We start from the raw sequence: 26,905 nt of genomic DNA on the forward strand, positions 1-26,905 counted from the left end.
TCAGCATGTGCAGGAAAAACGGAGCTCCTTCACAAGGCTCACCGGACTGTCTCTCTAACGCCCCTCACCCCCCTCCTGTTTTCCTTAAAGTTCTTGCTTTTGGTCTCTGGAGATTCCTGCCTTTTCCTAGAATTCCCCCTTGTTCACTTGCATCCCCACAGCTCTCATTCCTCAAGTTGGTCCCACCTGTTAACTGCAGCCTCTATGTCGAGTCAAGCCTGTGTGTTATGTCACTACATCATTAGACCCTTAGGGATGATTTCTTTCTCTTATGTTTTGTTTTGTTTTTAAGGATGCTAAATCAGTGTATTAGTGAATGATTAAAGACCTTATTAACCCAAGGAACAGTCTCTGTACTCCTGCAGCTACTTGGGTACAAGGAAAATGGACCAACTGTTCTGAACTGATTATGAATTTTATTCTCATGCCAAAGTTGTCACTCCTAGCACCTGACTGTGCTTGGGGACAGAATTAAGGAAGAATTTAAGCTAAAACTAGTCTTTTGGGATAGGTCTTTATCTTGAGTGACTGGTATCCTTGTAGAAAAAAGATACATATCTACAGAGACACCAAGAATCCACATGCACAGAGGAAACACCAGCTGATCCAATTGCTGGTGGCAGCAAGGTGCAAGTCAAGGAGAGATGGGTGAAACTAACCTTGAATTTGGGCATTGTGGTTATGTCTCTTGTGATGTAAGAAATGTCTCCTTTTTTTTAGCTGTGATGGTTTGAGTAATGTTGTCCTCTGTTTTGATTATTGGTCCCCAGATTGTAGAGCTATCTGGGAAGTTCTGACGCTTTGGGAAGTTAGATCTGGCTGGGGTGAGTTGGTCCTTAGGGTGGGCTCTTGGGAAGATATCTTGTCTATGGCCACTTCCTGTCTTGCTCTCTCCTTCCTGGTCAGCCACAAACAGATAAGCCAGTTGCATCTGCTGCCTTCATGTTGTGCTTAAGTACATTGGGCCCAGTCAGAAACCATCAGCCAAACTAAAGCCTTCCTCTCTTAAGCTTTTTCTGCCAGGTAGTTTGGGTCATATTAATAGAAAGCTTACTAATGTATGAGTCTTGCAGTTTGTGGTTCTCTGTTATGTCAGCCTGACCAAACTAGTAAGTACGGAGGCTGATGAGATAACCAAGAACTTTGTGATCCAGAGGTGAAGGCAGGAAGATCAGGAGTTGGAGGCCAGTCTTGCCAACATAGCAAGTTCCAGGCCAGTCTGGTCTATGAAGTGAGACTTGGCTGTGTGCATGAGTATGTGTTCACACACACACACACACACACACACACACACACACACACACACACACACCAAACAAACAATAAAACCCGTGTGCTACCTGTTCTCATGTATAAGAGTGAGCTGCAGTTCCAATTCCTAGGTACTTAGAACAGTTTATTCCTGATGGAGTGTGCACAGTGTGAGAGAAACTCCAACGCATAAGGATATGTGTAGCAACAACTAGAACAAAGAACTTTCTACTTACCCAGAACCAACTATGAAATGAACAGTTCTGCTTTTCTTGAACACTGTTCTGGCATTGTGTTGTCTTTTGAAGTAGTCACAGGTCATCTTTTTAATCTGTATAGTCACCTGTATACTCTTTGGAGTGGTTGGTTGGTGGCTATGTATTATTTCTCTTTGATATTTGATTCCTCCATACAGTACATATAGGAGTTTTCTGAAACACTTTGTTCAGTGACTACCCAGCATGCTTCACATGAGAGAGCATATGCTTTATGTCACAAGCATAGCTTTGCCTTCTTTTAGTCATACTCAGCCAATTGCCCTGACCAGGTTGCATATCAAAGGGTATTGGTTGATATTTTCATATTTCAAAGTGAAGTGGTGGGGAGAATTGATAGGCAGGACTTGGGAGAAGAGAAAAGTGAGCAGAGAAACAAACAGGTCCTTTCTGACATTGATCCTACCTAGTCCCTATACCAGACATTGGTTGGTTTGAATTCCAGCTCAGCCCATTGATGGATCCTGGGACTTTGCAGCACTACAAAGCCCTTCCTTGACCTTGTTCTGTGTAACTGTAAAGCACCTTCTTGGTGTGCAGCCTCTTTTGAGCCCTGAGATCATACACAGAAAGTATCTGGGTTGAGCTCTGGTTCGTTAATACAAAATGTGTGTTTCTCAATCTTGAGTTTTAGTCAACTAAAGGAAGCATCTTTGTGCTTTTTTGCCTGCTTCTGCTCAATGAGAGACACTGCAGAGGAGACGGTTGGGTGTGGTCCCTTGATCGAGGCACTGACACAAACCTTAGAGACTTCGTGGGCATAGATGCTTGAAGTGGTGCTAGGCATTGTCCTGAATAAGACTTCCATATCCCCTTTGTCCTGGACACTTCTGATGGAGTTAGAGAAACAGACCCAGAGGGAGTGTCTTAGTTAGGGTTTCTATCGCTGTGATGAAACACTATGACCAAAAAGGAAGTTGGGAAGAAAAAGGTTTGTTTGGCTTACACTTCCACATTGTGGTCCATCACTGAAGGAAGCCATGACAAGAATTCAAATAGGACAGGAACCCAGAGGCAGGACCTGATGCAGAGGCCATGACGGAGCATTGCTTACTGACTTGCTCCCCATGGCTTGTTCAGCCTGCTTTCTTAATGGAACCCAGTGCTCCTGGCACCACTCACAATGAGCTGGGCCCTCCCCCATTGATCACTAATTAATAAAATGCTTTACCACCAGGTCTTATAGAGGCGTTTTCCCAACTGAGGCTCTCTCCTTTCAGATAATTCTAACTCATGTCCAGTTGTCATAAAACTATCCAGGACAGGAAGCTAATCATCCAAAGAGTTGTGGAAACTGATGAGTGTTAGGAAGTCATGGGGACCAGCCTTCCATGGAGACATGGCAGTGCAGGGCATCATCTGAAGAGGCAGCAGTGAAAGAGATAAGTTTCATCAGGAAATTGAGGAGATAGGCTTCAGGAGCAAGAACGTCTGAAGTAAACTTACATGAAACACTCAAACCCCGTGTCATCTCATAGAAAAACGATTTACAAAGTGATTTTGGACTCTCCCTGTAATGATTGCGAATGACACTTTATTTTAAAGAACAGTTGTTTAAGATTTAAGCGATGACTCTGACCACCCTAGGCTTTCCTACTGACTCTTGTAAATGATGACATGTAGGAGAGTTGGCCTCTGAACCTTCTTCCTTCACAGTTGTACCATCAAACCAAAAAAAAAAAAGTTTCTTTAGATTTCCATATGTTCAATATTAACTAACTAAATAGGAATAACATATAAAATGTCACATGGAAAAGAATTGGAATTGGTTCACTGCTTGAAGTTGTTATTTTGGTCAAAGCAAAGATTCATATCCTGTCAGAGTGCTGAGGATAAGGAACTGCTGGGTGCTCAGCTCTAAATGGGACATCTTTAATCAGCCACTCAGAGGCCCCCGGAACATTCCTGAAGTCAGCATGGAAAGAATCTAAGAGCCAGAGGATGGGGATGTGTACCAAATAGAGTGTTGTCTTCTAGAAATGACATGCCTGTTACAGTCACGAACATAGCAACTGTGACCACCCACCCACAACACACACACACATACACACACACGTACCCCACCCACCCACAACACACACACACACCACCCACCATAACACACAGCATACACACACACCGCACACACACACACACACACACACACACACCACAGCACACAGCATGCACACACATAGCACACACACACACAGAGCACACACACACCACACACACACACCACAGCACACAGCACACATACTCCATGCACTCATGATATGAAACTTAGGTAAGAGAAGACAGAGTCAATAAGAGGGGCTGGTAATATAGGGAGGTGGTAGGGGCAGAATGTCAGGATGATCAGATTTTGGAAAGAACTAGTAGCTAGCTGGGATTTGGGGGTTGGCAAGGCTGTGGAAAGCAGTTGCTACCAGAAAAGTTGGTTATAAGTGCTAATGCTTGGAACCAAGCCAGAGTCTGACTCATTCAAGCTTAAGGTTTTTTTGTTTTTTTTTTTTTTTTTCCGTCAATAAAGTGAGCTTCCGAGATACCTTCGCACTCAAAGATGGGTCGTAATTGTTGATTGTTTTCTTCTGGAGTAGAGTACGATAGTACTTTCTTTTTTGGTTAATTGTTACTGTGACAGTATTTCCTATTTTTAGCCTGAAGCAGTTGGCGTTCCAAAAATACTGGAAACAAATCCATGATGCAATCATTCTCACCCACATCCAGAACTGTGGTAGAACTCCATTCTCACTGCACTATTTATAGTAGTGCGTTTTTATGTTAGGATTCATAAATTATCAAAGTAAACCCGTGAGAGGTGTGATAGACTGTTTTCCCCGGAGCTGTATACTTGCCTTACATTCATATTTCATATGCCTCACTGTTAAAAGTTTTAGACTGCATTAGTTGATGTCCCTGTCCTCTGCTTCAATATGGATCGACACTAAAGAATAAGGCAATGTCTGTCTATTAGTGACTTTAATATAGTTGTAACCAAAATACCTGTGAGAATAAATTATAGGGAGAAACACTTTGGCTCATCATTGCTGAGGGCTTATTGTCCTCACACACACACACACACACACACACACACACACACACACACACACACACACACGCACGCACCCCACCCACCCACAACACACACATACACACACAACCCACCACAACACATAGGACACACACACACACCCCTTTTGGTCCCATACGATTGGATAGAACATTAGATCAGGGCAGGGAGGATGAAGTCTAGAATAGAGATGGGAGATTAGAGACCAGGTTCTAACCCTCAAAAGCCTGCCTCCCACTCCAGCTACCTGCTTCCCCATCTAACCCCACCATCTACAGTTCCCACAGCCCCCTGCAGCTGGAGGCAGCTGTTCATCATATAAGCCTGTAGGCAGAGGTTCATGTTCAACCCAAAATAGTGAGTTTTTTGACACTCACTGCCTTTTGCCACTCAGGAAACAAAAGGATATAGTTGTCTCTACAAGTAGAAACTTCAAGTTCCATTTTCCACCCTACAGTCTACTCCGTTATGGTGTATAACTTTTGCTTTCGTTATAGAAGCAGGATGTGTATATAAGTGTGTTTACACACGTGTGGCATATAACAACATTCCACCACTGCCTTTTAAAAGAATAGTCTTAATGCTAAAAATCAGTGAAAATAAGCTTAATCAACACTTGTTAAAATGGATTGTTAATACGTAGCCTGAAAACATTAATTTGTGTGTGTGTGAAAATTTGGAATTCATTGAAAATTAAGTTAAAATGATCACGGCCATACCTGTAGAATTAGCAGTTGTGTCACTCATCATTGTTAATTATCCTAGTACATATTTCATGTGACACAGTGTCCACACCTTTATCCTTCACGGCCTCTGCAGAGAATATAACACGTGGCACGGAGGTAATAAAAATATAAGCTCTCGAGCATGAAGCAAAGCCGAAACAAGCCATTTTTACATATAACTTAAGTTTAGGTTCTGTGTAGTTGGTTGATCCCTGACTTAACCTTTAATAAAATTGGATTTAAGGGTATTTATATATAAATAAAAAATAAAGTTAATTTCGCTCTCTGCTTTCTTATGAGCAAGCACGTTGTGCTGCATTGTAGCGACACTCCTCCTCCAGCCTCCGTTGGATTGGCAGGAACACAGCCTGACTCCCTCCTAGGAAGATGTTTATGAGGTCAGACACAGAGAAAACAAGGTTTTGACATTGGGAACATTATTGAGGTGATTATTGTTCAGATTAAAGGATCACATTCGGGCTTGTTATATTAGCTATATTTGTTTGGCACTTTATCTCCTCTGATGTTATCTAGTAAATTATTTCCCCCTTTTACATATTTTGGAAATTAAATTTGATAGCCCTCTCCCCAGTGCCCTCCAGAACCCTTTTAAGGATTCTGCTATTGCACATCATTCTAGATTGTACCTTGAAATGATGTGGTGTTTAGTATAGGTCTCTGCAGGACGCTGCACATCAAAGCTCAGAGTCTGGCCTTAGAAACCAGGAAGTCTTCTGGCTTCTGCTAGTCAAATCTGAGCACAGCTTTCTGTCAGTGCTCAGGTCTTTGCCTTAGAGATAAGGACCACTAAGGAAATAGGTCCACCCTTACTTCCACTAGAAAGGAGCATTCAAAACCACCACAGATACATTTAGGGTCTTTCGGAGGCTTATAATCAGTGCCCAGTGTGAGTGATACCATTTCTCTGAAATAGGGTAGAGGTTTCCATGTTAAAAAAAAAAAAATGGATTAAGATAGAATACTTTATAATCCAAGAGTTCCAGATGTCCCCTGGAACAGTGCAGTCCTGCCATGCTGTGTTTACCATCCACGCCTACCCTGGAAGACTTCTCTGCATTGGCCCCCCCTAGACTCTAACCTGTCTCTCCCTGCCTTTCCCTGAAAATGAAAAGTTTCCGATGATATTTCTAAGTCCCACATCTCTGCTGATTTTCATAAGTGAGACTCCCCTAATGAAATTGTATTATTTTAAAGGTAATACGTTATTCAACCCACAATTACATGAGGTATGATTCACTTGAAGACATAATATTATTGCTTTTTGTACATATGCATCTGTTGTTTTATAGATTACATAAAAGCATCCTGTCACTATGTGTTGTGACTGTTGAATAGAGAATCATTTGTCAGTATGAATGTGGCCTGGTAAGAATAGTCAATATTCTGCCCTGTTAATAAAATTGTGCATGCTCCTGAAAGCTGCTCCTGGATTTAATGGAATCCCTGTCAAGCCCCAACAATACCTTTCATAGAACTAAAATCCTGAAATCCATATGAAATTCCAGTGGTCCCTAAATGGTCAAAACAATGGTAAAAGTTCAAATCTAGATGAATCATACTTTATGAACTTAAAACGTGTGCAAAAGTTACAGTAACAAGAGAAGGAAGTTGTGTGTGTGTGTGTGTGTTTGTGTGTGTGTGCGTGTGTGTGTGTGTGTGTGTGTGTGTGTGTGTGTGTGTGTGTTTCAGGATCTGAGCTGTTGGCTAGTGTGAGAATAGAGGATGCTAAGATAAACTCAGAAACAGACGAGTGGGATAGAGAACCCTTATGTAAACTCTCATGTACACGGCCCAATGGTTTTTAGTTACATCATTAGCCGCTAACTGTTGCCATTAGTGATTTCACTGTTGCATGTCCATCACATGTGGCTCGGGTTTGCATCGTCCCCACTCTTCTCGCGACCCTTCCTTGCTTTCCTTGCTCTCTCCTCCTGCCAAGAACCTTTTCCTCTGAAAGTCCTTCTGTTTTTGAGTGAACTTTTTTGTCACTTCACCCCAGTGCACACACAGGGCACACCAAACACACACACACACACACACACACACACACACACACACACACACACACTACAAAATGTGTAATACTTGCTTTTTCTATGTCTGATTTATTTCCTTTAGTGGAGTAACCTCCAATCACATTCGTTTTCCAGCATATGACAGGATGTCACTCTTGACAGCTAAGTACTACTCCGTATATGTATCATGTGTTTATGATATTAATAGTTTTATCAGTTTAGCAGTTAGGCCTTGACTATATCAACTCACTCCACAACAAGGGTGGGTGTGGAAGCCTCTCTTTTGTGCAGTGGCTTCATTTTCTTTGCGTATGTACTGGGCTATTATGATATGTGCAGATATAGCAAATGGTAGGTCTCCTTTGTGTTTCCTTAATGGAACTCCATAAAGCTTCTGTGGCAGCTGTCATCTTCTGCTGCCCTCTCACATACAGTGTTTAAGGCTCCTGTTCTCCCTCATCAGCACTAGATGCTATGGACAGGACTGAGCCTCTTTAGTTATCACTTGAGATGCAAATCAAAAGTGCCTTAAGATTCCATCTCACTGTAGTCATAGCTCTTGTAAAAAACAGAGTAATAAACAAATGTTGCTCGAGATGGTTGTGTGTACACATGCAAAAACACAGAAGTTAAACTCTTACCCAGCAACACATGAAAACATCAGAATGGATCACAGAGCAAAATGGAAGACCTGTGTCTTAGTTGGGTTTTAATTGCTGCAATAAAACGCCATGACCAAAGCATCTTGGGGAAGAAAGGGCTTATTTGGCTTATGCTTCTACATCAGAGTTTATCATTAAAGGAGGCAGGGTAGCTGGGCGTGGTGGCGCACGCCTTTAATCCCAGCACTCGGGAGGCAGAGGCAGGCGGATCGCTGTGAGTTCGAGGCCAGCCTGGTCTACAAAGCGAGTCCAGGATGGCGAAGGCTACACAGAGAAACCCTGTCTCGAAAAACCAAAAAAAAAAGGAGGCAGGGTAGAAACCTAGAGGCAGGAGCTGATGCAGAGGCCACAGAGGGATGTTCCTCACTGGCTTACTAAACATGGCTTGCTCAGCCTGCTTTCTTATAGAACTCAGGACCACCAGGCCAGGGATGACACCACACACAATGGGCTGGGCTCTCCCCATAATCACTAATTGAGAAAGTGCCTTAAAAGCTTGTGTACAGCACTATCTTATGAAGACATTTGATCAATTGAGGTCTCTCCTCTCCAGTGACTCTAACTTGAGTTAAAGTTGACATAAAACTAGCCAGGACAACCTACAACTAACTATAAAACCGTTCAGCAGAAATACAAGCAGGGCAAAAGCTTCATGACATTAACTTTGATGATTTTTTGGGAATGATTCCAAAGACACAGGCACCAAAAGAGGAAATAAGATAAATTGAACTCCATGAAAATAAGTGCATATCAATAGACAGAGAGTAGCAGCAGCAGCAGCAGTGCCTGCTGCAACCCCAGTATTGAGGGGATGGAAGGAGGATCCTGTGAGCTGAGGAGTTTCCAAGTGACCTGAGGAGCACGGCAAGGCACTGAGGAAAGAAGAGAAAGAGGGCCGAGAAAACGTGCCCCACAGGATGTCACTGACGTATCCCCAAATCCCATGTTTGTATACCTAAAAACCAGAAATGTGTAGTTTTCATGGTCCCATCATCTAAAAATAACCAATTAGCATCCTAAATGTAGTTAATTCTAGTGGTTTCTCAGTCTGTACGCACATATTCTTAAGTGTATATTCTATTCTTCTTAATATATATGTACGCATAGTCTTATAGAAACTAAGCTTGCTTTCTAAGCTTTACAGCCTTCATTTCAGCCTTCAATATTAAGTCATGACCATTAGCACATGTCGTTAAATTTTATTTGGAAACATTTTAAGTCCTGTGACTACATGTTATGCCATCCATAAGTAGTTCATAATTTATTAACCACGCCTTAGATATTAAGCATTGTCTACTTGTCCAGGAAGAACACAAGCAATATTTAAATCGAACAGTTACAATACTAAATCTCTCAGAAAACAGTTATAGATTGGTGCTTTGACCAGCAAGATAAAGAAAATGTCCACCTCTAGAACCCTGGTCGCCTCTGGGAATTGCAGTCTTCTTGGAATTCACATGACTGAAAGGCTAACTGTGGCCTGTGGCCTGGTGGTTTGAATGCTTTAGCACTGGTAGTGGCACTATTTTGGAAGAGTCTGGAAGCTGGGAGATAAAGTCAAGTTGGAGATAGTGGGGTCCCCAAAGGTGGGTCCTAGGCCAATTCCTGTCTTCCTGTCTGTTTCTTTTCCTGACATCATGTGAATGGACATGCTCTAGCAGGCCAATCTTCCTTGCCACAACCAACTGAACCCTCTGAAACTATGAGGCAAAATGCATCCATCCATCCTTCCTTTCTGCATGGTACTATGGTTGTCACTCCTCATAGTCGGGGAGGAGGTCCCCCTTGGTCATAGACCTAGGGGAGGGGAATAGGGTGAAAGTGGGAGGGAGGGAGGAACAGGAGAGTACAAGTGATGGTATAACAATTGAGTTGTAATCTGAATAAATTAATTAAATAAAAAATAAAAATTAATTAAAAAAATAAAAATCAATCAAAAAAGGAAAGGGTAGAGGACATTCTGAGATGAGAAAAACAGTTTGTATCCCTTATGTCACAAAGCAGTTAAGTGGCACTGTCATGAATACTAAATCCTGCTGGTAACAGAAGGGAGGTATGTAGGACAGTGTGCTAACTTGGTGTTGAACTAGCTGGGAAAGTTTCCATGGTTAAGGAAAAAGTCCTATATATTTAAGTTAAGTGAATGCGTTGAAAATGGGTTGATGACAGCTGTGTCAATTCTATTAAACGTGATGATGCAGATATTTATTATTGAAATATGCATTCTTTTGTTATTAATTTAAATTGCTTCAATGACTAACCTCTCCCTGGGCTTCCACATTACCTGAGACTTCCTCAGTATTGGCATTTCTGATCTCTCCAGAGGTTGGAAGATAGCCTTCACTGTAGTCACGTGAGCAAGGGAATTTCATGGGAAGGCAGATCCGTGGTGAACAAGACAAGCCATGACCAGTGTTCACAGGAGAGCCACTCACTAAGATACGGAGCACCGTTGACTAGCATCTCTCAGTCCCCACGGAGACAAAATACACTCATTGTTTCTAAGTTGCACATTAGCCTTGCTTTATTTTGAGATGGAGTCTTGTTATCTAACCCAGGTGGACCTGGAGCTCCCTCTGTCTTGTCTCGGTCCCCTAGCTGCTGAGATGACAGGCGTGAAAGACCCTTATCCCTCTTCTGGATCACCGACCTTTGTGACTCTGATGGGCAGGCTCCTCCTCTCAGAGGAAGGGCAGCTTGCAGACTTTCATGTGAAGTCCTTGCGGGAACTCAAACTTGCTTTGGAGGTTCCACTTAAAATAATAACAACACAGTCATGGTGTATAATCCTACGATGCTTTCCACTCCATAGCACCAGGCCCTGCACAGTCCGTGGCACTCAACCACAATGCTGTCCACTGACGATTATTCTCCCTGAGCAGATAGGGAAACTGAAGCTCCACGGAGAACAGAATTTGCCTACCCTAGTGTCAAAGTCGGTGCACGGTGTGTGTTAAACAGAACCCAGGATCACTGAGCTCTTTTTTTTTTTTTTTTTTTTTTTTTTTTTTTTTGCTATAAGATCTGACATTATGTGAACACTACAAGGGAAAGCTGGCAAGCAAGAAATGGTATTGCCTCCCACGTTCAGAAGAATGATAGGGAGATCCTAAACAAATGCCAGGTTTAGAACATGAATTATTTATCAGCGGCCATATCCACTTGCAGAGTGAAGCCACTGTGCTGCTGTGCGTTGGGGATGCTCACTGCTCTGTTGCTAGGTAATCATATCTACGAGTGAGTGAGAGCTCCGCCTGTCCCATATGACTCTGGGCCACAGATATAAAATGGCCAAGAAGCACATGAGCTAGAAACAATGTAAAATACGATTTTTCTTTATTGGGAAAAGGCTTCTGGACCTATTTGCACCAGCACACACATAAATCAGGGGCTGCTTGTGTTGCATGCATTTGGCAGAGGGGGGGCCTTGTTTTTGTTTTGTAATCTTTTTCAAGTTAAATTATACTCTTTCTCTGGACTAGCTGGGAAGAGCAACTGTTTATTTTAGCACGCATGATAAAACATCCGTGCATTGCATGCCTGAAAAGAACAGAATGCCTATTTTCCAAACAGGTTGCCCCCACCCAAGAAAGGCTAAACCGACAATTGGCAGAATGATGCTGTGGCCTTGCATTCCCCGCAGAATAAATCTGAGAGCTGTCAGGAGACATCTTGCCTTACTCTGATTGTGCTGATGATGCACAGAAGGAGAGGCAACCTCAGACCCAGGTTCTCAATCCATTTAGGGCTTGATGGACCTTCATCTGTCCCGCAGACTGAAGCGGACGCTAGTGTGGTGGACCCAGTGATGGGAAGATGCTTTAAATGTGAGGCTCTTTGTAACAGTTCCCGTGTACATATTTTGAATTTGTTTTGACAAATTCTCTTTCAAAGCCCTTTCATCTCTTCATCTTTAATCTTTTTTAAATTGTGAAAATTAGCCACACTTACTACAACATTAAGTTCTTAAAAGGGAAAATATATTATCCCTTTTTCTTATGGTTCATATCTGTTTCTCGCCTTAGTTCTTTCCTGTTTGAGGAAACCAGAATTAATATCTTGTGTTGTATGCTTTTCTTCCTTTTATTTTACACATAAAATTTAGTTATATACATATCAGGAGATTATTTTTCTTCTGCCCTGTGTTAAAAAAAAAAGATCATTTTTCTAAATGTGTTTTCTAAAATGTGTGGCCCTCTTCCCAGGCCAGTCCATACAAATATCCGCTTTAATTACTAAGTCACACTTAACACTATTGCTGTTGTTTTATCACCTGGTAGTGAACATTCTAGTCCCTGACTTTATTATTACAAATATTTACTGTTGCAGCATAAGCATCATTTTATAAGCTTTATCAACTTTTACTCAGTAAAAAGGAATTGAAAACAGAGGAACTTTTCATAGTCAGCCAGCTATAAGTACACATTTCTGTAATTAGCAGGCTTGCACATTATTATAAAAACTATAGAGATTTATATGTACACTTTCTATATGGAGCAGCTGTAAAGGCCACTTTTATTTTGTGTTGTGGTTGTTTATCTTTAGTTCCCTCGTGGGAATTCTGCGCCGAGCAGGGAGGGAGCTTCCAGATGCCTTGGTATCTCGATTGGACGCCTTCCCGAGTAGTTAGTTACCTGGGCGTGGGCAGACGCGGGGTCTTAATGACAGGACACCTGCTCGGCCATGGCTTTCTAGTTTAGCCTTGTTAGACTGTGGTCTTAGATTTTTATGAGTGAGGAAGACCCTGGCTTTCAGAGCACATTAATTTAAATGCTCTCCATGACATTATTGTGAGATTGGGGAGGGAGGAAATGCCGTTTTGATGACGTGAAAAATTTGCCCAGCTCGCCCCCATTCCCCCACCTCTTGCTTGCTATGTGATAAACGGTGCTCCTGGTCACATGTGTCAGGCTCTCAAATTCTCAGGAAGAATTCTCACAGCGTGATTACAGGAAATGGCCAATTTCCATAAGTGAAAATGAGCATACTTATTAATGGGGCCTTGGTTGCCTACTGCATTCAATCACAGTTATAACCAGCAAGGCGAATGATTGTATTGCATGATTTAGAGTTTACACAATTACCACTGCATAGCCAAGCTGGCTGTACAAGGAGCTGGGAAAGAAGCATATGTGGTCCTTTTGCAGGTAATAAAATGGAAAATCCAATTTGCAATTGTAGAGTAAGCCTCTGAGTGATAGATGATCTCCATGGCGGCACCGGTCAGAGGGTCACCACTAATCACGGTGCTGCCTGGCTTCCCCAGTGGCTTGCACCTCCTGACTGAGGAGGGAGCTGACTGAGTCTGTCTGGGAGGCAGCCAGCGTGTCTGTAGAGGCAGGGCTTTCGAGCCTATTAGATCCTCTTTGTCACAGTGCTTAATCCTGCTGCCTGCTCCTTGTTAGAACACCACCAGAGCAGCGCTCAGCCTTCTCATAAAGGGGCCGGCTGAGGGCGTCTCACAGCGCACTGAAGCATGCTGCGTGCGTGCGGTGTGAGGGCTACTGCAAGCTGACTGACAGCAGGATGAGATGCCGCCTGCATGTTATTACTTGAAAGAGAACACACCCCAGACAGCTGACAGAGGAGCTTCGCTGAGGCGATGGGAACTTGTTGCTAGGCCAATATATGAGACAGGTGTCATCTTTTCTCACAGTGTCACGGCCCACCTTTTCTCTAATTACATTAACCCTCTTCCGGAATTGCTGCATGCCAGGCTGGTACAGAGTGAGAGAAGAGAACCCAGAGACAGTTTGTTTTCTGAGAGGATTGCCGCTACAGAGAAGCAGGGGGTGTGTTAACTCCCAGTGACGCTAAATCGGAAAAACAAAAGATGCTCAACCCATTGTGCAGAAGACCCTTGGTAATTCTGAGGAGACTTTGCTCTTTAAGGGTCACGTGTAATTTCCATCCTGGTCACAGGTAATGGACTCCTCCTTCTACGTTTGCTGTGGACAGTCCATGTGGTCTTCACACAGTCCTTTCATCAAACGAGAAGCTGATGGGTTTTTTTTTGTTGCTGTTCTTCTCAATGAACTTGAACCGTTCTTTTCTCTCAACCCCCCCCCCCGGCAACCCCTCCCCCCCAGTTCATCTTGGGGCTGTGAAGCATCTGCGTATTTGCTTCAGCAGTACTGAAATAAGCAGGCTATAATGGCATAAAGGTCACTCAGCCTTCCCCTCCCCCCTCCCCCGCCCTCCACCCCTGCGCAGGGCAAGCAGAACAGCAGACCGGATTCAGAGCAATGGGAATGCCGGTGGTGGCGGTGAATGCTATCCCATGGTCCTTTCCGCTTCCTCTCACACTTCAGGTTATTACTCCTGCTCCCTGAAGGGAGCGTGTCTAGCTTACATTCAGCGTCTCCTATGTGCTCCAGTTAGCAGAAGTCATTAGCAATCCTCCCTGCCTGTCCCGTCTCCACTGACAGCGCGAAATAGAGACATCACCTGGGACTGACAGATCTCCCAGGGCCTGTGGGCTTCAGACAGAAGGGCATGGCTGACCTTTCTTGACATTATTCCCTGAGGAATTTCTTCCAAGTGTGGCAGAGGGAGCCCGGGATTTTAGTGCATTGTTTTTGGAAGCTTTGCCATTAAAGACTGCAGGGTTCGGCGGAAGCTGTCAAGTAGCTAACCGGAGGCTACACTCATGCCTTAATGTGTTGGTAGTTGGTTGGCAGTAGAATATGGAGTCTCCTTTCAAGCAGAAGTGTGTACCTGGGTCTTAAGTTCAAGGATGCCACACTGAAATTTCATGTGTATCATACTTAATACTTCCTGATTTTTTTTTTTTTTTTGAGACAGAGTCTCTATATAGCCCACGCTAGTCTAGAACTCATAATTATCCTGCCCCAGTCTCCCTAGTGTTTTGCTTTGAGATCTGAACCACCATGCCAGCTTGTCCCTGTGCTTTCAGATTCCTGGGGCGAGCCTTGGAACTCAGCAGAAGCTGCTCATGATGTGGTCCAGAGAGAGAGCAAAGAGCCTTATTTTCTCACTGTCTTGTGTCAGTAGAATTTGAAGAACTGATGCCAGCCTAGAATCCCAGCCCTCGCTGTGATCCATGTTGCTCTCACTCTGACCAAAGATAGCACAGTCAGAAATCCTCTGTGCTTCAAACACAGCTTCTTGCTTTACAATTCTCTGCTCCTCTTCGCAAAGTGATTAAAGCAAAACAAAACAACCTCCTATTCCCTTGGCCCTTGTCTCAACCGCACATCAAAAGGAAGCCATTGCTGTTGGGTTAATTCGTGGTAATATGTGAATGATGCAACGCCTTGGATGTGTGGTCTGCGGAGTAGAGTTGTGCCCAGTGAAATCCAGCAGCATGTCTCAGCAGGGTAACTGCATTAGGGTCAAGAAGGGAAGAGTTTCCGTGGAATTTCCACCGAATCAGTTCACATCCTAATTTCATCCATCTGGAGTATTCACCACCTCATCCCCTCCTCTGCGTTAGAATACAGATGCTTGCCCAGTGACCTTTGTTAGTTGTTTAATAGTTTGACTCCAGGCTGAGTCAGTAGGAAGACCGTAGGCGGTACAGGTGACAATCTGTAAGCTTAGGGTACGCCTTAGGTGGCTGTGTTAGTAGTAGGGGTTTGTTCACCTGTAGCACCCCAGTCCCCAATGTATTAGTGCACTGTTACTGTAGTGACTGTTACCTGATACAGGACACCTTTCATAGGTGGCCATACATCCTAAGGACTGGGGGTAAAGCACACATTGTTCATGAAAAAAATGTAACATGGACTTATCTATAGAAAGTTTTACCACCCTCTTTTGTTTTTTTTGAAATGGGGAACTCTGGAAAAATAATATTAGTGAGAGAATGATATGGAAGAGATGACATAGGAATTTTAAAAACTAGATAATCTGGATATAAATAAATAATATATACATAAGTGTATGTTTGTGTATATATATGTGTGTATATATATAAAGAAAAAACTAGATCATAAAGAGAAACCAGAGTTATCAAAAAATAAAAAATAAATGAGAGATTAGTCTCAAGCCGCCCCGCCCCCACCCCCCACCCTGTAGAGTTAAGGACCACAAGGAAGAGCAGCATCCTTGCCAACAGGATCACCCTCAGCTCAGCTACTCAGCCGAGTAGAGTATTTGCAACCCTTGAGCTTCCATTTATTCCAGGCAGCTCCCAGACTCATGATTTAGAGAATCAAGCTCATTAATTTCCCAAGTGATGAAAAAGCTGACTAATGATGTTTAATCATTAAGGAAACTGACAATATTGATAATCTTGGAGAGTCATGTATCTGCTTACTTTTGCACTTTACACCAACAAACTCTCAGTTTCTTTGGAAAGATGTGATGAACTACTTCCCTAATATTTAGGCTTCTTTAAAAGTTATTTGTCAGATTGTAATGGTGTACTTGGGGTTTTCTGTTTATTTTTGAGATTGTAATTTAGTCACATCTCTCCCTTCCTATTATTCCTTCCAAACCCTCTCATATACCTCTCGTCCTTCAAAATCATGGCCTCTTTTTTCATTAATATTTTTCTTTCTCTGATTTTTTCCCGTTTTTATAGCAAAAAGGGGGGGGGGGAAATCAAACCATCTATCCTTTGTTAGGAAAAGAAACAATTGTATCCATTCCTAGTAGCTGGAGAGAAGACATAGTCAGTGGCGCGCCTGCTCTGTGAGCATGAGTTCCAATCCCTAACGCCCGTGTAAAAGCTGAGCCCGGCCATGATGGCGCCTTGTTAAGATCCCAACACTGGGAAGCAGAGACAGGAGGATCCGAAGGTCTACCTGACTCAGCATCTCCAGGTTCAGTGAGAGATACTTTGTCAAAGGTAAGATGGAGATTGAGGAAGACACCCAACTTTGGCCTCTAGTCTACATGCATGCGCGCTCGACACACAACTGTGCCTACACAGTTATTCTTTCATTCCCAGAGCTCAGACCAGCTGGAAACTTATTTGTATTGTGGCCTACATGCTTCTCAGAATTATATATATTCACTGTCCGGACTATCAGTTCTGACAGAACAACACTCACACCCCAGAACAGGACGTGTCACTTTGAAGCCTTTTGAGAAGGGCCGTTGCTGAGCATCTCTGTTCTAACATTCCTGCACTGTAGACCACAAGACTGCAATTGGACTCGCCTGGTAGAGCTTTCAGGAAAGGCCCGTGGAGACTCTCCAAGTGAAGCCACACCCTTTCCTGATGTGGAATCGGTCTGTCTTCCATCTTGTCTTCCGTAGACTGGCACACTAGAGGATGTACCGCCACGTTTCCTTTTCCATTTTTGAACATGTTAAATGTTGGGATAGGGGAGCATGTCTGGTCATGAGTAGGTGATACCCAGGTGAGGGGAAGCTTACTAGCTTCCGCGCTTCCTTAATGCAGGATTAATTACCTAGATGGACACACAGCCTGATTGCTTTGACCACAAAAAGAAGATGAGGTTTGGCCCCAGAGTCAGATTCCTGGACTGACATTTTCTGACCTTGGGCACATTAGTCCATTCACCCAAATTTCCACTTCTCCACCTGTGAAGTGATGTTAATAACTGACCTTGGGGATTGCTGGGAAATTAAATGAGGAAGTAATTTTCCAAGGCAATTTGTAAACTGATTAGAGCCACCCGAATTCTAGCGTCTGTCATCACCACAATAATGAGACTCACTTAGGGCTGATTTGCAATGTATTCACCATGCTTGAGTGGTACACAGTTACACTGCTGGTGGGAAATGCTCATGTCGCTTCACTCAGCTCTTGTGCTTGGTGAAGAGAGTTCTATTGATCTGATTCACCTTAGGTCCACTAGCACAGGGAGAGATGGATCTTGACATCATCAGGGGCTCTCAGTATTTTCTCTTCTCTCAAACTTTTCTCTTTAATGATGTGCATGGGTGGCTATGTGCTCGGGTGACTATGTCCATGAGTGGAGATGTCTGTCCATGGGTGTGAGTCCAAGCTACCCTTGGAAGGCAGAGATGTCAGATTGCCCTGGCACTGGAGTCACACGTGATTGTGAGGCAGTTTATATGGGTGTTGGGACCTAAATGGGAGCCCCCTGTAAGAGCAGTGCACTGTCTTTAACTGCTGAGCGATCTTCCAGGCCCTCATTCAATCTTGAACAAGGCTTTTTTCGTCTCTGTAGCAAATACCTAGAAGAATAAGTCTTGCTATACTGGAAAAAGGTCTTCTCAGGGTACTGCTTACTTTCCTCTTTGTATTTCCTCTTCTGCTCTTCCTTTTTCCTTCCTTCCTTCCTTCCTTCCTTCCTTCCTTCCTTTCTTCCTTCCTTCCTTCCTCCTTCCCTTGGTATCAAGTTATTCCATCAGGCTATCATCAGGAACATTGCTTAGCATCCTACTAAAGACTTGGGGTAAGAGCTTTAACAAATAAAATAAAGATGACTTCTAAAGTACATAAGGATTCCTTACCAACCCCCTCTTGTTAGATGATAGAACCTTTACTGTCCTTTTGCCTCTCTTCACCATTTCAGGCAACTTGGATCTAACTGGTCAGAAGCAGGTCTTCAAAGCAGAGAACAACCCCTGGGTTACCCCGATCGCCGACCAGTTCCAGCTTGGCGTATCCCACGTTTTCGAGTATATCCGTTCTGAAACATACAAGTAGTAAGTAAACTGTGCTTTTCTAAATCGTCAAACTGATTTTTAAAATATTTAAATGTTTTTTTTTAACTACCCTGTGGTATTTTTTTCCTGTTGTTAATAGTGAGCATGTAGCATTTCTAAAAGTTTTATTGAAAACTACAGGTGGTAATTGTCTCTGATGGTCGTACAGTATTTTTACTTGACATGTAAAAAAAAAAAAGAAAGAAAAGAAAAGAAAAAGGCCATTATTGCCAAATCTGTTTAGAGAAATTTTAAGGTATTAAATTGGTTAAATTATCCATGGTATTCCAGGGACGTCACCAGGCATGTTAAGATCACAGCATCTTTTATTGTTTCTTGAAGGAGAATTACAGGTGTCAGGAGAAAACTTGTTAGCCATTCATTTATAAAATCTATAGAGAGCACCAGAAGGCATATTCTGTTTCTTAGAAGGTTTTACTCTAGTGGGATAATGAGCTCCAGTGGAAAAAGGGCAGACACACAAAGAGGAGGGAAGGGAAGGAAGAAGCAGCGAGCTTTAGGTCATGGCTGCACCGTATCTCAGGTTGCTCCTTTGGATTAAGAGTGCTCCTGGGATGCCCCCTCCCCAATACCTGGTTATTCCCACTTCTCTCTTCCTCCGTGTTTCAGGGTTCGCAAGGCTCCTCCCACCTGCTGCTGTTCTGCCTTCTGTCATTTTTCAGTCTTACCCTAGTTCCTAGTCCCTAAGATGTTCATTTAGCTCAGTGCCTACCTGATGCCTAATGCAGAAGGCAAGAGTAGTAGTTTTAAACATCTGAAGAGAGAAGAGAAAAATCCAGTTGTGCGGTTAATCTGCTTCTATTTTCAGCTCCAGTTTAGCATCCCGATTACTAGAGCAAAGGCAGAATATCAATAAAGGACGTGCCCCTTCAAGAGCCTCTTGCTTTCATTTTGAAACTGCTCCAATCTCCACCCCCACCCCCAGCTCAAAACAGTTTCATAGAGTCTGTTCAGGACCAGTGGGTCTGGATCTTGTGACAGGACAGAGCCAGTCCCTGCAACTAGCCAGCTGTCATTCTGAAGTCCTCCAGCAGGGGCGCTGTGGAGAAGACTGTGCTAAATAGAAAACACGGAAGCACTGGGAGAATGTAACTAAGGGGCAGACAAGCACCAAACAGCAGAACTTACATAGAAACTGACAAAGTAGCAGCACATCCTTGTAGATAATACACAAGCCCTCAGATAATACACAAGTACATTTAAGGTAGGTTATTGTATATAGACTGAACAGGTAGGTGTGTGCAGTATTAGGGATTCAAGCTTTTCAAAAAATGCAAATATAGCTCATCCATAGAAGTTGATTAGTTAATTAAAATGTGTGAAAACATAATTGCAATTTTACAGACTATTTTGTTCTTCTTGGCAATTATTGCCATCATGTTTTTTCCCCCCTAGCACACAGCTAATAATTTTCTGTTAGCAAATGCAAAAGATGTGGGACCTTTCTGTATGGGGTAATGCACAGAAGCGCACCCAGACCAGCCTCTACTCATCCAGACATAGAGGAAACATTGCTCTTCTGGTTAACAAATTTTGATTTACTCTAAATTAATGTATGATTTACAGACGATTAGAATTCATTGTGTATGAAAGTGCTACTAAGTTGAATTTCATTTATAAAGATTAATTTGTGGGTTCCTCGGGTTTGTGGTACCTCAGTCAATTACTAGGCTGTTAATCACCATTATGCATCTTATAACTGGCTTCCATTGATTTAAGCTTCTTCTGGATGAAGAAGAGGTATATTTTTTTGTGAGTTCATTGGTAGTTATTCGAAACTGAATACATGACAATTTAAATCAGTAGCATATGCCTACATATGTGTGTGTGTGTGTGTGTGTGTATATATATATATATATGTATATATATATATATATATTCTGTGTGTGTGTGTATGTACATGTGTGTCGGGGGTCAGTGCACATGTGCCACATTGTGTAAGTGGGTGTTAGAAGATGACCTTGAATATTCAGTCCTTGCTTTCTACCTTAAGATGGGATCTCAGTGCTGTGTATGCTAGACATCTTTTTTTTTTTTTACTTCCCTAAGCAGCCATTACATATTGTAGTGCCCTTCCGACTCTGGGAGCCAATAGTATTCTGATCAGTACAGACTTGGTTTTTTTTTTTTTTTTTAATCCAAAGCACTTTTATAAGTTTTGCATGTGAACACATAGGTCAGCAATTTAGTCATAGCAGGCGTCATTGTTGTAAAGGCAACTTTCATATCCTGTGCTTAAGTTTTAGGTTCTTGAATGTAAAGCCCTATAGTTTCTTTTGTGAGTGTGCTTATGTGTGTGTGAGGGGAGGTACATGTTCCTGTGTGTGCATGTGCCTCTGTATATGTGAGTATGTGCAGACTTGCATGCAGGCCAGAGGCCAAAGGTGATTGTTATTCTTCAGGAATACTAATACCGAGACAAGGCCTTTGTTGGCCTGGAACTTGTCTAGAAGGACAGGCTGTGTGGCCACCACATCCCAGGGACTCACCTCTCTCTGCCTCTCCAGCACTGAGATCACACAGGCATAAGCCACCATATCCTGCTCTTCTGTGTGGATACTAGGGATCTCCCTTGGGTCCTCATCCTGGACAGTAAGCACTTTACCAACTATGATTTCTCCCCAGCCCTCCTCACAATTTCTAATAATTACTTCTTTATCTCTTTTCACTTGAGCTGCATACGTATGTGTATGCAGGTGCTTACATATGTGTACATATATTAACATATGGCCACACATTAAAGATGTATGTGCACATATGAAAGCATAATTTGAAGTTTGTTAAGCCTTCTTCCTTTTTACTTTCTACCCAGTTCATCTTTTACCTAGGTGAAAACAGGAAGGAATTAGGAAACATTCCAGAAGGCTTTGTTTTTCTGCTCATCTTGGAAAGTGTTTCCTAGTGACCTTGGCATTTTAAGCATATCCTCAAGATGGTCTGGATGTAGGGCAGTGATAACAGAGAGGGCTGATCAGCTGACCTGTAAGCTCTGACAGTCTAGGAGAGGAGACTTGGATACTTGAAACGAACAGGGAAGGGTACTTGGCAAGAAGTGGAACCCAGGCACTTGGATCTTATTTCACGTGATGCAGAGAAGGAGCTTGGTCAGTGAAGCAGGAAGAGCAATAGGCAGCTAGGATGGTGATTTGTTTTTTCAATTAAGTGTGTGTGTGTGTGTGTGCGCGCGCGCGCGTGTTGTGTATTCATGACTCTCATATAGAGGTCAGAGGACAACTCAAAGGAATGGGTCTTCTTCTGCCATCTCCAGGAATTGAACGTTAGTCGTCAGACCTGTGTACAAGCAAGCACCTCTACTCAGAGAGCCATCCTGCCGGCTCTGATGTGTGGCTCTCCAGGGATGTTCTGCAGGATGCACTTTAGCCACTCATTGGGTCGTAGCCATTTCTCAGGTGGAGACTGCTCTGTTTCCACCTGTCTTCTTGCCTCAAGGGGAACATATGGACTGTTGTCATTGAGTTGCCCATTATACCTTATTCCACTGTTAATGTAAAATAAGTGGCTGAGTCTGGAGTTGGGAGCCACATGTCAAACCACATAGCACTTTCATTCTGTTGTAGAGTCACACATCACCTTTTAACTTTTTCGGGGGGGATGGTACCCATCCACCTATTTATTTCTGTGTGACTTCTTTTCTTTTATTTCTGTAAATTTTTGATGGACTCATCTCTTCCAGAAGTTAGGTTTCTTTCTTTTCTTTTTTTTTTTTTTTTTTTTTTTCCTTTGTTTTCTTTCTTTTTCTTGGTCCTGCAGCAAGAGCAGCCAGGTTGAAGTCTGAGCCTTGACAAGATCCACTGTGAAAGGGAGTAACTCACACTTCCCCCGTTTTCATCTAGGTATGCACATACTGGCGGCGGCCATTTTAAAAGCTGACAAGTTCACTCTTGTCAACAAGCTAACAAAAGAAGACATTTGACAAATGCCAGGCTGAAAACATGTTAGTTGAAAGAGGCCTTTAGAAGACAGGCGTCCCCAGGAAGGGTGCAATTTGCGGAGCCTGGCAAGCCTGCATCCTCTTTCCAACTTGGCATGACACAAAAGATGCTTCTTCCTCATTCTTCTGCCATGTGGTTTTCTTTTCTCCTTGGGGGAAACTTACCTCTCTCGGGGAATTATCCATTCACATGAGTTAATGGAAACAGTGCTTGAGGACAGGTGGGCAATTACAAGAAAAGGCCAAGTATTTATTTATTTTCACTTGGAATCCCACAAAACCAGTCATCTTGTTTGATTTATTAGGACTGGCTGTTTTATCTGCATGTAGAATTAAAACAAAGTTAAATTTCCTTCTGCACTGTAGGCAAACCTGTCCCAGGCTATAATGGACATAAATGGGCTTTATTAATCAACTAGCAAATCTTCTAATAGCTGCAGAGTTAGCAGCCTAGAAGATCTTTAAACCACTAACGTATCTGGTACCCTGCCTGTGGGGCTTTTTACTCTATGACAACCATGTGTAGCAGGGAATCATATCTAACACAAATTCTGTAAGCCTTTTAGGTTTTTCTGGGGAACTGTAAATAAAGCTAACAGATGGTTTTAAAAATATCTTCAGAAAGACCACGGAGAGAGTTAAACGACCTTTTGGTCCCTCAGTGAATTTTACATACTGGTAATCAGTGTCAGAACATTGTAGACCTTTCTCTTTTTTTATTGTTTCTGAAAATAACTCAAATTAAGCCATGTGAAAACAATATTTCTGTACAGTAAATGTGAACACAAAGGACCATATTTTCCCCTTAAAGTTTTGACATAGGGATTGCTTTTAATCTAAAAGTTGACTATATTCGACTCCTAGTCATTTATATTGCCTTTATAGTTGCTGCATATGTATGTTTAGTGTCATTTTTGAATTTTATAAGTTTATTATTACATTTCTTCCATAATATGCAAGGAAGTTCAAACTTTTGGCCCTTATAGTCCAGTTTGCCTGTAAATATGTTACTGTTAACATGGGTTGCTAGAAAGTATGAAAAAGAAAAGAGAAAGGAATTAAAGTATTTTATTTTGTGTAGAATTGCATCACATCTCTTCACTTTGTCAAGGGACAACAAAAATAACAAAATCAAAGGGATAGCACCATTGAGGACACTTAGGTGGTGTAGGGGAATTTTAATCCATTAACATGGCTGCTCTGGCAAGGGATCACATCCAAAGACCTAGGTCTGTGTGATCTGGCTGGAATGCAAACACGCCCTTAGTATACACTTTTATTCCCTCTGGCTAGAATACAGACACTTGGTAGATACCTTTAATCCCAAACAATGGCATCTAATTGAGGAGCAGACAAATGATGGCATGGAGAAAGATATAACAGAACAAGTCAGAGATAGGATACACTCAACTCTCACGAGAACAGACAGGAAAAAGAAGCTACTTAAGACCAGCAAAGAACTCTCTCTTTTCTCTCTCTCCCATCTCTTTCTTCCTCTCTCTCTCCCTATCTCTCCGTCTCTCTGGGGTACCCCTCTCCCATTTCCTTCTCTCCCCATGCTCATATAATAAACTTCTCCTTCTGAAAAAAAAAAAAAAAGACCAGGAGAGAAAGAAGAGGAGAGAGAGAGAGAGACAGAGAGAGAGAGACAGAGAGACAGAGAGAGACAGAGAGAGAGAGAGAGTTCTTAGAGACCATACAATAGAGTTCAGGAGTACAGTACAGTTCAGTTGAGTGCAATTAAGTTTGTGGGGTTCAGAGGCAGTTTTTCCAAGCAGAGCATTTCAGTGAGAAGCAGAGAGAAACCAGTTTGAATCAATCAGCTTGGAGAGGAGTTTTGAGCCAGAACAGCTAAGTTGAACCAGCCAGCCAGAGTTCAGAAAGAACTAGAAAGGGTGAGCTTATTCAGTAGTAAGTCTCAGAGGCTGAAAACATTCTAGGTCTAGGCCAGCAGACAGAGACTAGATGTTAATGCCTTCAAGGTTGGGCTTGCAAAAGATTAGATTGTACAGAGGCTAAAAGCTTCCAGGCCTAGGCCTAGGAATAGTTAGATAGACAACCCTCATCCCACCACCTGAGGAAATAAAAATGACATTGTCTATCAAACCTCAGACAAATCACAACTGACTTTTGAATGAGGCTGTAAATGAACCCTCCCATACAAGTCGACCTTTGAGACATTTGTAAGCCTTGCTGATGTTTCAGCACAAGAGACCACTTCCCTCAAACTGCCCAGAGCCTGAGACTGCACCCTTACCTCTTCTTCCAGGAGGGTGTGCCTAATGCAAGCACCAGCCATAATCTCTCACTAACAAGTAATGCAGTATTTATACATGTTTGGGGTTAATGTATAGACAAAGACGTATGGACAGGTACAAATTACATCTTCTTCTGCAGCTCAGAACTCAGTATCCATTATCGATCTTGGTACATTGTGAGAAGGGACATTTCCACTTTCCGTAGCAAGCAACTCTGATCTGCCACACCCTGTTCACCGTGATGCTCTGCTGCCCTATAGGCCAACGAGTGTGGACTCACCCCCCTTGAAACCGTGAACCAAAACAAACCTTCCCTCCTTTAAGTTATTTTCTCATGTATATGTCACAGTGATGGAGAGACAAATAGGTAGCAAATAGGTGAATCTAAGCTGCAGATCTGCTCTGAACCTTCAGTAGACAGCTTCCAAGATAGCCCTAGTATTTTTGGTGTTCACAACCTGGTGGTGTCCCCTTGTACCTCATACTATTGTGTGTCTCTCATAAATGAATAAAACAGGATAGTTTATCATTACCAGAGAGAAGAACAAATAAAGTATAGTGGTACCTCAAAAAGTTAAGGATGTGATGATACTGAGAGTTGGTTCCAAAAACAAAGTGTCAAGCATTTGAAAGCATAAAAGCATGACGTCATCACCATCCTTTTTGAGTTTTAATAGCTTCCTGTTGTAAAACCTCCAAGGACATTTTCAAGATTGCTTGCAGAGCTGGAGTGATGACTCAACGATTAAGAGCATTCTTGCAGAGGACCTGGGTGCAGTTCGCAGAGCCTACGGGGTGGCTTCTAATATACTGTAACTCCTGGTCCATGGGATCATGTGGTCTCTTTTAGTCTTTGCAAGCTCCTGCATACTTGGGCATTAAGTTTATTTTCCTGAGTGGAAAATCCTGTTTAGTTCTAAATAAATGTAACTGTCTTAGAGCTTGACGGGGCTGGTTTTGCTCTAAGGTGATAGCTTTCAACCCTAAAATCTCATATAGCTTTCATTTTTTTCACATTTAGCAAATGGACTGTGAGCACAGAGTTCAAGAGTGTTGATGGAGTATTGACTGCCAATCTTTGATTTAGTTGCTCTATTCTTTCTCTTTCTGGTCATTGTTTTTAATTGCACTAGTAAATTAGCACTTTCCCCTCAAAGGTAATAGGAGAAATATGGACTATTTGAGAAATAATAGGTAATATTTTTCTCTCACTGCTATGTGTTGTTGTGTTTTTGTTTTTGATAGATCACTTAATACGTTTTGCATTTGAAGGATTTTTTTTTTTTAACTTTTATTTTTCCTGCTTTGGGTCTTTGATAGAACTATTAAATTTCACATATAACTAATATTCTTTCTTTGGGCATATTCACAAATTATTCTATAAACAGGTTTTTTAAAATTCTTTTAAACAAATTTATGAAGATTTTGTTTTTATTCTCTTGTGTAAAATAATATATATATGTAAAGAAAACTGTTTTCTACTAGAAATTTCCCATGCCCTGATACTCTGTGAGGTACAATTGATATCCTCCACCCACCACACCTAATAAAGTCAAAACTGAATCTTCCTACAATTAGAATCTTTTAGAGTCTTGCTGGTGTTCTGGGTGGCATCTATACAAAATGCCACTTGATAGTATCCTATTTGGAATGGCTTCCATCCTGACTCGCTTAAGGTAAAAATCCAGACTTTGGAAATGGTCCTTTGGATGCCCACAATGATCCTTTCAGAGCTTCCTCAGGTCCCCTAGTGTGACCAAGCCTTGAGAACATGCTTTCCTGTGATTCTACAAAGGACCTGATAGTACCAACGTTGATAAGAGGCAAAGCTCGGTACTTAGCCAGCCCCTTTCACAGTGGCTCCTACAGTTGTAGTTAAAGATTTCAAATTAACCACTAGAGGACCAAAGTGGAGGCACACAACTCCTAAGTGGGAGAAGATATGTTTATTCTGAACTTTGCGAAGAAAATGCATTGGCTTAACTTTCTAAAGTGTGGGGCAGTCTCTTCTCCATCCATATCCTTTGGGTTCTCTTCCTTCCTCTCCCTCCATGTCTTTCAT

At 42.3% G+C, this 26,905-nt stretch overlaps 1 protein-coding gene across 1 annotated transcript in view; it reads left to right on the plus strand.

Annotated features, from left to right (window-relative positions):
* The window catches only part of Rsu1 (Ras suppressor protein 1), a 178,321-nt gene that overhangs the window by 75,199 nt on the left and 76,217 nt on the right, over positions 1-26,905 (plus strand). The window contains exon 8 of the mRNA XM_051151304.1: positions 18,480-18,612. Within this exon, the coding sequence (XP_051007261.1) occupies positions 18,480-18,612 (133 nt within the window). The remainder of the gene's footprint in view (positions 1-18,479; positions 18,613-26,905) is intronic.

This window comes from Acomys russatus, chromosome 9 (assembly GCF_903995435.1).
Source record: "Acomys russatus chromosome 9, mAcoRus1.1, whole genome shotgun sequence".
In the NCBI taxonomy this organism is placed as follows: domain Eukaryota; kingdom Metazoa; phylum Chordata; class Mammalia; order Rodentia; family Muridae; genus Acomys; species Acomys russatus.